This window comes from Plecotus auritus (assembly GCF_963455305.1).
Source record: "Plecotus auritus genome assembly, chromosome: 1".
NCBI lineage: Eukaryota > Metazoa > Chordata > Mammalia > Chiroptera > Vespertilionidae > Plecotus > Plecotus auritus.
Window position 1 is genome coordinate 127,900,846 of NC_137770.1, and position 14,726 is coordinate 127,915,571.

A 14,726-nucleotide genomic window follows, 5' to 3' on the forward strand; every position below is an offset into this window, starting at 1 on the left:
TTGTTCTGAAAGACCAGAACAATTATTTTCCAATATGACTATACAGAGACACAACAAATGCAAACATTTATACCAAAATACCAAAAGTGATTCAGCTATTGAAAATATCCTGTTATAGTCTAATTAGCAGTTTGCTGAAGAACAGTACTCTTTTCTATTGGTCTTCTGAGTAATGATTAGACAAACAGAAAGAGAAGTAATTTTAAGGTTAAATTTTAGAAATTATTCTCCCCACCCTAATATTGTATAGAAAATGCAATTTCAACATACTTCTCTTCCAGAAAATAATTTTAAAAATCTTTATGTAAAATGACTTGGATACATAATTGGCATGAAGTGAAGTCAAAATCTATAAAATAAGCCCTGGCCAGTGTTGCTCAGTGATTGGAATGTGAGCCAGCACCAAAGGGTGCAGGTTCGATTACTGGGTTGCAAGTTGGATCCCCTGCCCTGGTTGGGGTGTGTGCGGGAGGCAACCAATCGATGTGTCTCTTTCACATCGATGTTTCTATCTGTCTCTCCCCACCCCCCCTCCCTCCCACTTAATTTCTTTAATTAAAATTTATTAATTTTTTAGGAGAAAAAAATCTATAAAATAAACTCATGTATCATGAACAATGAAGTCCAAAGCATTAGCTGAGATAAAATCCTTATATGAGGTAAAGGCAAGTAAGAGCTCCCAGGACTTTAAGATGTTCATTATTCCTAAAATGATGAGCTATTGTCCTAAGGAGCAAATCTTATCACTCAGTGACCTACATGATGTTTGGCCATTTATCTCCTTTTAAATAAAATACCACGCAGGTTATCATGTACATGTCAAAAGCAAATATGAAAGCACATATATTTGAATGAGACAAATTAATTTACTCATGATGTAGGAATCCTAGAATGCTACCTTGTCATTTCAATTAGATGCTGATATATTTGGTCAAGAATATCTACATTCATATCAGCCTAAGGCAGGCGTGAACTACCGTATGTTTATTTTGATTATAAGCAGAAATAGAAATAGTGTATGTTATTGTTTGATACTACTGGAACGCTCTCAGTTAACACTTACACGATAACAAATGTGTCTTTCTAATCTGGGTGATAACCCTAATCTACACTAATAAAAGAGAAAGATTCAAGTTGACCATACCTTCACAACGCCCACCAACCAATCAGGAGTGAGTATGCAAATTAACTCAACAAAGATGGTGAGTTGATTTGCATATGCAGGCATGGAGAGGTGGGGGCAGATGCTTGGTCATCTCCATGGCGACGATGAAGGTGTTCCCCACCGCCCCAGCCTGCAATCTTCTTTGCTTTTGTCCTTCTGGCTTCTGCCTCTCGTCTCTTCTTTGCACCTGAATGGGAGTCCTCTGACTCTCTTGCTGGGGCCAAGTCATCGTTTTCTAGACTAATGCTACCTAAAACCTTTCTGACTCCCTGGCTTGGACACTCAGACATCACACAGCCCTCTGTACCTTCTGTTTGAGAGGCAGCGTTAATGTCCTCAGAGGGACTTTCATTTCCAAGCCGGGCACTGCTAGACACGTCTTCATTCTCTGAGGGATGGCTGGAGCAGCACCAGCTCCTTCAGCATTAGCTTTTACAGCTCCTTCCTCTGATCCCTCAGCACTGGCTCTGGAGCCTGAGGCCTAAATGGTATCACTTTCAAATAGTAATGGTTCTCCATCAGCTCTTCCTTTCCCCACCTCAGCGTTTACATCACCATCTTCGTGGTTCAGTGTTCCAACCAACTCCATCTTAGGGTCTTCTGGAAAGCCCAGGTTTTCACTGCTTCCGGCCACAATGTTCTGTTATGGATTTCCAGTGACCTCATTTTGTATTTCCACACCTGATTTTTCAACAGGAGATTTTACCTGCTTTTCTTCCTTAACTTGACTTAGATCTGGGTTCGGAAATGTTAACAATTTCTTAACATCCTTAGGGTTTCTACAGGTGCCGCTGACTTTTTCTTCATGTTTTACTTTTTCTTGTTTATCATCTTCTTTTGGGATGAATCCAATCCCTCTCCCTGAGGGTCGTTCTTTTCTTCACTGGGTTCTCTCTTGGCCTTTACTATAAGTGCACCTGCTGCCTCTTGAGCACTGGCTGCTGGAGAAGAGGAAGGGGCCGGGACTTCTGTCTGGACTGGTTTCTCACTCAGTCCTCGTCTTCTTCCTCGCTGTTCTCCCCCGCTGCTCCCGAGCTTGGAACTGGGACCTCCCTGGGTTCAGCCCCTTCCTGGTTGGTGAGCTCTTTCTCTAAACTTGGGCCCAACTCCGTGGGGACATCGACCGCACATGTGTCATGACTCACTGTGCCATCGCTATACCTTGGAGACATGAGGCCACTGTGCCCGCTTGGGCCTCCAATCCAGCTAGCCCTGCCTCCACCGCACCCTGGGAGCTGCTCACCTTTTCAACTTCAGGTATTTGCACAGGAGCAGGTTCCTGATGTGGTTTTGTGCTAACCTCTCCCAAACTGGTTTGAAAATCTTGCTCTTCTTGTTCCTGTTTTTCTTCAGCTTCTTCACTTTGGTTTTTGATATTCAAGGCATTCCAGCTGTCCTGCCCAGTCACAGGACCCAGAGTTTCACCATATGGTTCTCTGGAACGCTTAGACTGCTCAAGCGGAGCCCCAGTCCTAGCATCTGGGGTGCTTGTGAGCTCCCTGAACTCAACCTGCTCTGCATGTTCAAGGAAGGATGTGCTCTCTAGAACTGGGCTTTGAACCTGTCCTTCATTTACAGCTAATGTTCCTAGGGAGGGGGCACTGTCTTCAGAGGTTTTCCGGTCCTCAGCACTGTCACCCAGAGGCAAGACCTCGGTGTCCACACAGTCCTTCTCGGGGTCCTCTTTGTGCTGTCCCTGCTCAGTATTTTGCAAGATTTCTCTTTTCCCCATATTCTCCACATCTTCATTTTTCACATCCACCGCAGTGGCTTTTCCTAGAGTCCCGTCCCCATCGCCTTGAGGGCATTCAACTCTTCTTTTGTCATCTTGGTAGGACCTGGGTATCCAACACTATTTAGGGGGTCTGAAGTCTCTCCATTGGTAGCTGTTTCTGAATTTAGGGTTATTCCATGTTTCTCCAGCATCTCCTCTCTGCTGCAGGGCGGCTTTCACTTGGGCGAACTGAAACTGCAGCAGGCTGTGGGTGTGCTTCTCCCGCTCGAATTCTTTGCTTTTCTTCTCATACTGCTGCGTAGACTCCGCCAGCTGTTCTTCCGGCTCCAGCAGCGTGTCGTTCAGGGTATCGACCTGGTACATATAGTTCAACTTCTCATTGTCCAGCTGGGCTCTGGAAACCATCGCCTTCTTATACTTCTCTTCCGCTTCTGCTGGCGAGTCCTCCATCTCCCTAATGGACGCCTCCGTGTAGATGGAGATGGAGGTGCCCCACTCTCCCACCGGGAGGATGTGCCACCCATCCAGGCCAGTGTGGCTGCAGACAGGCCGGGCAGGTTACGGGACCCCTTCTCAGTGAAATCTTTTTCTGGTCTCTCTTCAACCCTGCCAGATCTTCTGCTCAGGGGCTGTGATCCGTATAACTCTCCACCGTAACCATTTCTCTCCTTCTGCTGCCGCTCCAGCTCCTTCATCCTCATCTCTCGGGCCTCCGCGCAGGTCGCAGGCTTCGCTGCCAGCCTGGCCTCCACCTCGCGCCATCAGGTTCAGTGCCGGGTCCTCGCCATCAGCAGCTCCAGGCTGGGGCCTCGCCCTGGGTGCCCATGTCCATTGGCAGCGCCGCGCCCTTCGCTCCCACCGCTCGTGCCCCCTCCTTAAATACGATTTTGCAGTGTACTTCCTCTGGCTCTCATTTGTTCATTTCATGTACATATAGCATAAAGGTTTTCATAATAGCACCACAACAACATTGCACTAGAGACAGTTTTATTCACTTCCATAGCTTTCACTGATACTGCTTTGAGAAAAACAGCCATTTTGATAGCTAATGTAAAAATATGCATTTTGAATATGAACGTATGAGCAATTCAGAGCAACCTCTTTGTCATATTTGTCAGGAACTGAGTTGCAGTCAGAGTTCTTGGAGCTCAGAGCAGATGAAAGGTACAGTTCCTCAGCGAGAAAAGGCATTGATATTTAAACCTGTAATGCGTATTAAGAAACACTACTACCTAAGATTTGGGCCATTTGTACCAGAATTAGCTTTCATTTTTTGAATATTGTCATCAATGAAATGTAGATTATTTTTCTTTTAGAATCCTGAAAAACAGTCATGAGGAAAGAATACCAGGGCGAAAAAAAAAAAAAGTTTGAATTATGCATATTAAACATGTTTTTACTTTTTTGGGAAAATTTTGTAAGATTTAATCAGTAGATTTTTCAGAGTTGTCAACAGTCTGACGAAGAATTGAGGAAAGTTAGCAGCTCCCCTATACTTGAGATAAACTGTCACACTCTACTGTATAGGGGTTTATTTATAACTGTAATGCTTTAGTTTTTTGAGTTATTTGAATATAATTTTTATAACTTGGCCACTTGTAGAAGTCAATCATGCTTGAAAATGAGATCATATGTGAGAAGACACAAATACTAACACTCAAACACACAATTTTGGTAGTAATTTAAGGCAATTGTTTTTGTGTGTTTCTTCTTACCTCCTATCATTTCCTCAGTGAGTACACATGTAAGTAGAATCTAGGAATTTTCCATCCTATTGTAGGCAATGCCTAGGAGCAAAGATGAAAAAGCTCTTCAGTGTACATATGCAAGAAATACCACTGAAGCTCATGTGACATCACCAAAGCCATAAGATCGAATGTTAGAATCTTGATTTGTTTTAACAGTAGAATTTTATACTGCCATTTGCGACAACATTGATGGATCTTGAGACTATTATTCTAAACGAAATAAGTCAGAAAGAAAAAGCAAAGAAGCATATGATTTCACTCATATGTGGGATATAAAAATGAAAGTAACAAATAAATAGTTAGGACAAACAAAAACTCATAAATACAGAAAACAGGATGGTGGTTATCAGAAGGATGAGGATGGGGAAGTAGTAAGGTCAAGTGGGTCAAATCAATGGCAATGGAAGAAGATTTGACTTTGGGTGGTGGGCACACTATGCAATATACAGATGATGTATTATAGATGTGTACAATAGAAACCTATATAATTTTATTACCCAATTAGTGGCCTGGTGCACAAAATTCATGCACATTAAAAGGGAATTAATTAGAGGAAATATTTTAATATTGCTATTTGCCCTTTCTTTATAATAGAAATGTCAGAGATGAAAGAAAATCAATAAAATGTATATGAAAATCTCCCTCCTGTCAAAATCTGGGGCACGCCATGTGACCCAGAGTCAAGTCCTCACCCACTAGCATGCACTTTGAAATCGCAGGATATGCAAACCCAGCCAGCCCCACCCCCATCAAGCCCCTCTGGGTGGGGGCCACAGCCACAGGTCCCCCAGCCTGGCAGGGGTTGGGGGCGCAGTCTCAGGTCCCCTGTCAAGCCCTGCCAGATGGGGGCACAGCCTCAGATCCCCCTGCGCCGGGGCAGGGGGCATGGCCTGAGGTCTCCCATCAAGCCCACCAGGCGAGGGATTTGGTCTGAGGTTCCCATCAAGCCCCATGGGGCATGAAGCATGGCCTGAAGTCCCTTGTCAAGCCCCATGGGGTGTAGGGCGTGGCCTGAGATCCCTCACCCTGGCCAGGTGCCATGCAGCCTTAGGTCCCTGCTGTTCATTCATGACATTATGGCATCCCAGCTAATTTGCATATTCCTCTATTATATAGATAGATATCACCCCAATAAATTTAATTTTAAAAATAAAGGCAAAAAAGTAGTTATAAATAATGGCCAAGATAATTGCAACAAAGTTAAAATAAACTTGAATAGGTTAAGTGCTATACAAAATTCAAATTATGTATGTATATTATAATTTTCATAACAATAATTTTGAATTTAATCATTATTTGAAAGAATAATTGCCTGAAAGTCACAGGCATATGAGAGTTATTCCAACCTATTGAGAAAATAATGTCCTAGTCCCACACATTCTCATAAAGAATGAAATGACACTAACTTGCAGGAAAGCATGTGTGAAGGAGGCACAACTAATTTGCACAGTTGAGACATATTTTAAAATGTTTTATATTCAAGTTTTAAAATAATTAAAGTATATTAATGAATTTCCACTTGTATTTAAGTTAACTAAAACTGTATTCCAATTTTATATAACCAGAAGTTAAAAAGGTTTATGTTATTCCAGGAGATAATTTGGTAGGAGAGGAAGGGTAGGAAGGAAGAAATAAAAAATAAAGAAGAAAATGAAAGTTTGCCGGTGTTGCCAGGGTTCAGGAAGCCCCAGTTCAAGTGGCCATTAATGCCGGGGTTCTTGTCCCAGTATTAAGAAGGGGTTCAGCAATCTGGAGAAAGGCTGTGCATAGATTAAGTAGGAGTCCAAAGACAAAAGTTAGTTTTGAAAAGCATTGGGGTCAGAGAAACTTCAGCTAAAGGAGCTAAAGGTCTCCTTGTCTCTGACCCTTGCTTTTTATTAACACAATTTGTCCTAAGGCGAGGTGGAGATAATACACTTCAAAGGGTAGGGTACAGAAGCATTGTCAGATTGGGGAATAGCCTACAGCTGTTCAGGTGTTTGGCCAACAGGAGGCAATAACATGTAGATTAAGATGCCCTGAGCTGTCTGGCAGTAAACAATAATCTTATTCAGGTTTGGGGGAGATGCTTTTTAGCCGTTCCAACAGGTAATTACATATGTGACTCAGCCCTTGTTGAGGCCCCAAGTTTCATCAACCTTTGATAAAACTCTTATAATTATGACATGCTGGAATTGGCTCCTGGCAAAAGTTATCTCCAGACTAAGTACATATAAGGAAAACAAACAAGTATCATGAAAATAAAATGTTAGCTTAGGAGTTACAAGATAGTTAATGGAGAGAATACACTTTGAATTTTGAAAAAATGTTTTATAATATCTTACCTTTTAACCTTTTTCTGTATATTAAAAAACTAAGTACGAGAAAATAAATTTTATTTTATAACATTATTAAGAATAGATACCTGCTATTTAAAAACACTTGTATCCTACTTTCTCAACTAATGATTGCCAAAAATTAATATTAAAAGCATGTACTTCCTATTCCCACATAGTTATCTGTTGTTTCCATAGTATAAAATTATAGATGCACACAAACTAGCTGTGCTCTGTTATTAGCTCACATTTTACACAACTTTGAATTGATCCTGACAGGTTAGAAACTAAAGCAAAAATAAAACAGAAAATTATTACAATAGCATTTTCTTTTTAATTGTGCAAGTAAGTACAATGCATGACACCAGAAGTCTCTTGGAATTTATATTTTGAACTTTTTTCTAAAAATTTAAAGTTTGTCTATGAAGTAAATTATATCCATATTCTAATGATTTTTATTAAATCAAGGGATTATTAATATTTATATTTCAGTAAATAGAATTATTCCCCCAAGTTTGAATAAACACATTTACTTCTCACTAATTACAATCTACACTAATAAAAGAGAAACATGCAAATTAACCATTACTCCACTATGCCAAACCATGCCCACCAGCCAATCAGGAGCGGGTATGCAAATTAACCCAACCAAGATGGTGGCCGGCCACGGAGCTGGAACAAGCAGGAGGCTTGGGTTGCCCCAGCAATGGAGGAAGCCAAGCTTCCTGCCTGCCCTGGCTGGCCCTGGCCTCCACTCAAGCCTATAAAGTTTCAATTATAGAAGGTAAATAAATCCCAACAAAAATGGCGGCAGCCACGGAGCTGGAGAGAGCAGGAGGCTTGGGTTTCCCCTGGCGATGGAGGAAGCCAATCTTCCTGGCTGGCCCTGGCCTCTGCTCAAGGCTATAAAGTTTAAATTATAGAAGATAAATAAATCCCCCCAAAAATGGCAGCAACCACGGAGCTGGAGCCAGCCGGAGGCTTGGGTTACCCCCAGCGATGGAGGAAGCCAAGCTTCCCATCCGCTCTGGCCTGCCCTGGCCTCCGCTCAAGGCTACAAAGCTTAAATTATAGAAGATAAATAAATCCTAGATACTTGCTTCCAGATGGCCCTGGCCTCCACTCAAGGAGGCGCTGAAAAAAAAAGAAAAAGAAAAAAAGGAGGGGCTGGGACATTGGGTCGCTGGGGGGTGATCAGGCCAAGATGGGATGGCAGGGGCCGTTGGGGGTAAGCATACCAGCAAGGGGGCCAGTTGGGGGTGAGCAGGCTGTCAATGGGGGTCAGTTGGAGGTGATCAGGACGGGGGGGCAGTGGCAGGTGGCAGTTGGGGGCGAGCAGGCCAGCAGGCAGAGTGGTTAGGGGCAATCAGGCAGGCAGGCAGGCAGGTGAGCGGCTGGAGCCAGCAGTCCCGGATTGTGAGAGGGATGTCGGACTGCCTGTTTAGGCCCAATCCCTGTAAACCAGCAGTAGGACATCCTTTAAGGGGTCCAAGATTGGAGAGGGTGCAGGCTGGGCTGAGGAACACCCCCTTTCCCCGTGCACAAATTTCATGCACCAGGCCTCTAGTTTTAAAATGAATACCTTACTTATTTGTTCTGACCCTGACAATGAGTATTAATTATTTGTATTAATTTTGATGTCGCTTCTGTAATCCATATTTTAGTTCTAACAGGTTAACCATGCTGAATGTTTTCTAGAGTTTTTGGTAGCATGGTTTCTTGAATATTCAATAAACTTGAATTCCTATCTGTTTTAGTTGTTAATGTGAAAAGATATGGCTATCATAAAGAAAAATCAAGAAGTATATCAAACTATGCACATTTTTTCTCTTCTGAGGTTACTCATCTCTATTTGTACTTTTAGATAAATGTAATCATATGGATTATTTTGTGATATTTTTCTTCAAGAAATGCTGTTTCTGAAATTCCACTATTAAGTCCACATTGTTTATTAAATTTTTGCTTGAATGAATATACTATATTATAATTTATCCATTTTACTGATAGCAAGTGTGACTTATTACCAAATTTGAATATTATAAACAAACTAGAGGCCCGGTGCATGAAATTAGTGCAGGGGGTGTGTCCCACTCAGCCTAACCTGCACCCTCTCCAATCGGGGACCCCTCGAAGGGTGTCCAACTGCCCTCTCGCAATCCAGGACTGCTGGCTCCCAACTGCTCGCCTGCCTGCCTGCCTTCCTGATTGCCCCTAACCGCTTCTGCCTGCCAGCCTGATCACCCCCTAACCAACCCCCTGCCAGCCTGATTGATGCCTAACTGCTCCCCTGCCAGCCTGATTGCTCCAAACTGCCCCCCCCTACAGGCCTGGTCACCCCAAACTGCCCCCCCTGCAGGTCTGGTCACCCCTAACTTCCCTCCCCTGCAGGCCTGGTCACCCCTAACTGCCCTCCCCTGAAGGCCTAGTCCCCCGCAACTTCCCTCCCCTGCAGGCCTGGTCCCCTGCAACTGCTCTCCCCTGCAGGCCTGGATCCCCCACAACTGCCTTTCCCTGCAGGCCCGGTTGCCCCCAACTTCCCTCCTCTGCCAGCCTGGTCCCTCCCAACTGCCCTCCCCTGCTGGCCATTTTGTGGCAGCCATGTTGTGTCCACATGGGGGCAGCCATCTTTGACCACATGGAAGCAACCATCTTGTGTGTTGGAGTGATGGTCAATTTGCATATTACTCTTTTATTAGATAGGATATGCAAAGACAATATCATTCACATATCATGAAGAACCTGAACAGAAGATGTGCATACATTCCTAGAAGAAAATATATTAGAGCTTATGTGTCTTAAAATGTGTTAAATAATGCCAAACTGTGTTCTAAGGTGGTTGAAGCAATTTATATTCTTATAACATAACTAGGGGCCCAGTGCATGAATTCGTGCACCTTGAAAGGAACTGTGGGTGGCGAGGCTGTGGTAGGCACGGGGGCGGGTCTCAGCCTATCCTCCATGCCCCTGCCCAGCCCCTCCTGCCAGAGCCCCAAGGCCCCATGTGCCAGCAGCCCCACTCTCACTGCCGCCACTCTCACATACTGACAGTGTCGGCCCTACTTGTACCCACTGACAGTGCAGAGCAATTGGGGCAGGTGCCAGTAGCAGGTGCCAGCAGGGCCAGCACTGGTGGGGGGTGCGAGAGGTGGCTGCATGCTCCAATTGCCCCTCAGGACCAGGGTGAGTGGAGAAGCCTTGAGTGGAGATTGGTGCCAGCAACCGCTGCTTGCACCCACTGACGGTGCTAAGCAATTGGGGCCAGCAATGGGCGTGAGAGGTGGTTCAGGTGCCAGCAGTGGGTGCAAACAGGACCGGCACTGGCAGCAAAGAATTTTCAGTAACCACCAGAGGCTCACCCCAATGACAGCAACCAGCACTCCGCCTTGGTCTGGCGCCCCCGCTTACCTGCTCCACCACCCCACTGCAGCCAACGCCTTCCATGTTCTGCGCTCTGCTGCCTGCTGCCGACACCCGCAATGTTTCGTGCGCACCCCCTGGTGGTCAGTGCACATCATAGTGACTGGTTGTTCGGTTGTTCTGCCATTCAGTCTATTTGCATATTAGGGTTTTATATATAGAGATATAGATATGAAGATACTGAGTGCCTACAACCTTGCCAATAGTTACCATCATACTTTTCTGATTGATAACATGTTGTCTTTTTAATTTGCATTTTCTTTGAAAATCTTTACATGTGTTTATCAGCTATTTAGATTTCCTCAAATGAGAAATATTTATTCTAGTATGTCTCACTTCTCTTTTTCTCATTGCTGTGGGCATTCCTTATCCACTCAGGTACTAGATCATTTTCTATTGTATATGTAACAAATATCTTCTCCCAGAACCGTCAAGGGCTGCTTATAGACATCACTGCTTTTGGCTGTTTACAAAGAGAACCACCCCCTTTTTGGAATTGTCCCACCTCTGTGGAGAGGCATTGGCTGGGTACAAATGCCTGCCCCCTCCCTTCCTCTGGCTTCCACTGAAGTAGGCAAAAGCCCCGAGAAGCAGTGGTGTCCACAGCCTTTCACTTGGAGCAAAGATGGAGAGTAAAGGTGGGCTTGGGGATGGGCTGGGATGGGGGGGTGGGGGATGGCAGAAAGGGATCCAGATTTCTTATTGCTTCTTTCAGAAGTCATTTTTATCATAAATTATTAGAAATGACTTTCTACAGTACATTCTACAATATGTATTTTGGAGTTCACATTCAAGTCTTTGAACTAAGTAGAATTTACTTATTTTGTGTGATGTAGTGTCCAATTTATTTATTTTTTTTCCTGTAGAAATATCCATTAAGATCAGCTTTTTTAAATTGAAATGCTATCTTTGCCTCACCTTATAATTAATTATCATTTCTGAGCTCTTATATTCTACCAGTCTATTTGTCTATCCTTAAGCAAAAATTATGTTGTCTTCATTACTGTAGCTATATTTTTAGAATCTATATATGATAATATAAGTACTCTTTGTCCTTTTTTTGTTTAATCCTCATCCGGGAATATTTTTCCATTGATCTTTAGAGAGAGTGAAAGAAACATCAATGTAAGATACATTGATTGGTTGCCTCCTATACGCACACCAACCAGGGCCGGGGAACGTGCAATTAAGGTAGGTGTCCTGGACCGGCATTGAACCTTGGACCCTTCAGTCTTCAGGCCAACGCTCTAGCCACTGAGCCATGACTAACTTGGAATTCTTTGTTCATTGCATTTCCATATGAATTTTAGCATCAGCTTGTCAATTTCACAAAAAAATGTGATTTTAAATAATACTCTATTAAACCTGTAATTAAATTTTGAATAATTAGAACTTTTGAATACTAAAATGTCCAATATGTAAACATGCCATATCTCTCCATCCCACTTATTTTGGTCTTTTTTAACTTTCTCAATAATTTATATTTTGTTCACATTTTTAGTAAAGTAAATCCTAGGTACTTTGTATGTTTGATGCTCTTAAAATAAAAATAATATTTAAAACACTAAATAATTGATATATAAAGTCTAAAATATCTAAAAATAAAGATAATCTATAGGGAAAAATCTTTCTAGGATCACCAAAAAGTTTGTGGGTTCGATTCCCAGTCAGGGCACATACCTAGGTTGAGTTTGTTCACCAGTCAGGTGACTGTGGGAGGCAACAGATCAATGTTTCTCTCTCTCTCCCTTCCTTTTACTCTGAAATCAATAAATATATCCTTATGTGAGGATTTTTTTTAAAAGATCTAATGTGAAAGATATAAGAAACAACAATATAACTTAAACATAAAAATGGATAATTTTTATTATAATGGGGTTGATGGCTTAATTTTAATAGTTTTGGGCTGACGTTTTATAACAGTAACCATGGTCATCTTGTATTACAGCAGTCATTCTTTATCTGAGGGGGTTACATTCTAAGAGCACTATGATAAAGTTTAATATACAAATGAGACACAGTAAGAGATTAACAACAATAACTAATAATAAAATAGAACAATTTTAACAATATACTGTACTAAAATTATGTCTCTCAAAATATCTCAATGTACTGTATTCACCTTTCTTCTTATGATAATGTGAGATAATACAATGCCTTTATGATGAAGTTAGGAAAATGACAATAGGTATTGTGACATAGTGTTAGGCTACTATAACTACTACTTGAACACAAACACTGTGATACCAAGGAGAGTCCATCTGTACCTAGAAGCCTGCTAAGTGACTAATGGGCAGGTAGGCTATATGGAGTGGCTGTTAGACAAAGTGATGATTCACATGCTGGGCAGGATGGAGCAGGATGGCACAAGATTTCAACATGCTACTCAGAATGGCACCCATTTTAAATCTTATTAATTGTTTCTTTCTGGGATTATCCATATAATATTTTCAGACCACAGTTGACCATGGTAACTAAAACCTTGAAAAGTGAACTGCAGCTAAGAGGGAAGGGTTGGCTATTGTATTAAATAACACATATTCTCCCATTGCATATTCATTGTCTAACTATATATGTAAATAGCTTTTTCTACAGTTATTTGCTTAATTCAGAGCATCCATTTGATGAAAATTGACCAAAAATATTAAATTTAGCAAACAGGGACGTTTAAAAATTTATTAAGAACTAAATTCCATATATTCGAAAGTAAGGTAAAGACATAAATAGAAGAGTCAAGTCAAATTTCTACAGTTTAAAATTACAGTGTCTAGAATAAAAATGTATTTAGTGGAGTTTTTTCAACTAGAAATGATGAATAAAAGGTTAGTAACTTATAAAACAGCAATACAAACTAGAAAAAAATAAACACTGAGAGAGTTAAAAGTGAAATATGCTTTTGTGAGTTGTGCAGCCAGAATTGTGAAGGGGAAGCAAAAGTATTTGAAAAAATAAAGGCTAAAAAATGTTCAAATTTGAGAAAAATATAAACAAAAAATTCACAGGATATATGAAGAGAGATATATCATAGTCAAATTGTTCAAAACCAGCAACAAAGAGAAAATCTGTAAAGCAGTAGGATATGACACATTTGCAAAGGAATAAAGGTATAGATGACAACATATTTCTCATTGGAAACATTGTGAGTGAGAAGATAACAGAGCCCATTTTTAAAGTGTTGCAAAGAAATTCAATATAGGATTCCATATACAAAGAAAATATTTTTTAAAAATTTGAGGTAAGGGCACTTTTTCAGACACACAGAAGTTGAAAAAGTTCATCACCTGCATAACAGAAAACATTAAAGTAAAACAACCTAAAAAACAGCTAAAACAATCTTTTTTATAAACTTCAAAATCGCAGGATATGTTCATAACATATTATTGTACTTTTCTCTCCTATTAAAACCTAGATTAATTTTAACATTAAAATGTCTAACATTCCCAATAAAACCAGAGAAAAAAAGATTAAGAGCACCTAATACTCAAAACAAACAAAATAGGGCACAATTGAAAGACCCCCGGAAGGAGACCCTCACTCTGTCCCACGGATCGACGGCGACCCCAATCAACCACAGGAGGCGTCACTTGATGCAAACAGCAAGAGGATTTATTCCAGTGCGCTGGGGCTCGACTCGTAACTCACACTAGAGCAGCGAAGACGAGCCCCGAGCAGAAAATTTTACAGGCTTATAAAGGCAAAAATCACACATTGGGAGGGGTCACACATGTGAGGGAGGAAGAGAGGACAAAGCCGCCAGGAAATTCCAACAGGGCTCGTTAATAACATGTTTAATGACAGGGCTTAAGTTTTCAGTCAACAGTCCCATCTGGTAATCTCATATCTTATCTGTCAGAGCACTATTTGCTCTGTCTGGGGCTGTTTCCTGGGACAGCTTTAAGGGTCTCGTTCCCATTGTCAGAGCACTATTTGCTCTGTCTGCTCTTTACTTGGGGCTTGAAAAAGAAAAAATGTTTTATTCTTTCATTCCCCCATTTGCTTTTTGGTAAGTTCTAATCATGGAACTTCTGTCTCTATGTACCCTTCTCCGAGGCTGTCTCCCTGGCGGAGGGACTGGTAGTGCTGTCTGAGCACTAATACCTGTACAGCACTTATTCTTTCCCTGATGAAGGTGACTAGGCGATTTAAGATGCAGGGCCCCAAAGTGAGAATTAAAAGTAGTATAATAAGGGGACCCATCAGGGTGGATATGAGGGTTAGGACTACTTATCGGCGGGAGGTGTGCCAACAGGAGCAGGAACACGGTGAATGCGGAGCTTGAGGGGATTGTCCATTTTTTCCACTTTCCACTCTGGGTCTGGTGGTGGCGCAGGCTTGACATGCGAAGC

The 14,726-nt window shown here is 41.9% G+C and overlaps 1 protein-coding gene across 1 annotated transcript; it reads right to left on the reverse strand.

The window, feature by feature from the left end:
- Window positions 1–1,646: 1,646 nt before the first annotated feature.
- LOC308241026 (leucine-rich repeat flightless-interacting protein 1-like) lies at window positions 1,647–10,404 on the reverse strand (the record flags this gene model as incomplete). The annotated part of the gene is given in 6 exon segments (XM_080654600.1): window positions 1,647–1,805; window positions 2,409–2,959; window positions 2,962–3,101; window positions 3,103–3,391; window positions 3,394–3,652; window positions 10,369–10,404. Coding segments are annotated over 6 exon segments (1,434 nt in total).
- Between the last annotated feature and the right edge of the window lie 4,322 nt (window positions 10,405–14,726).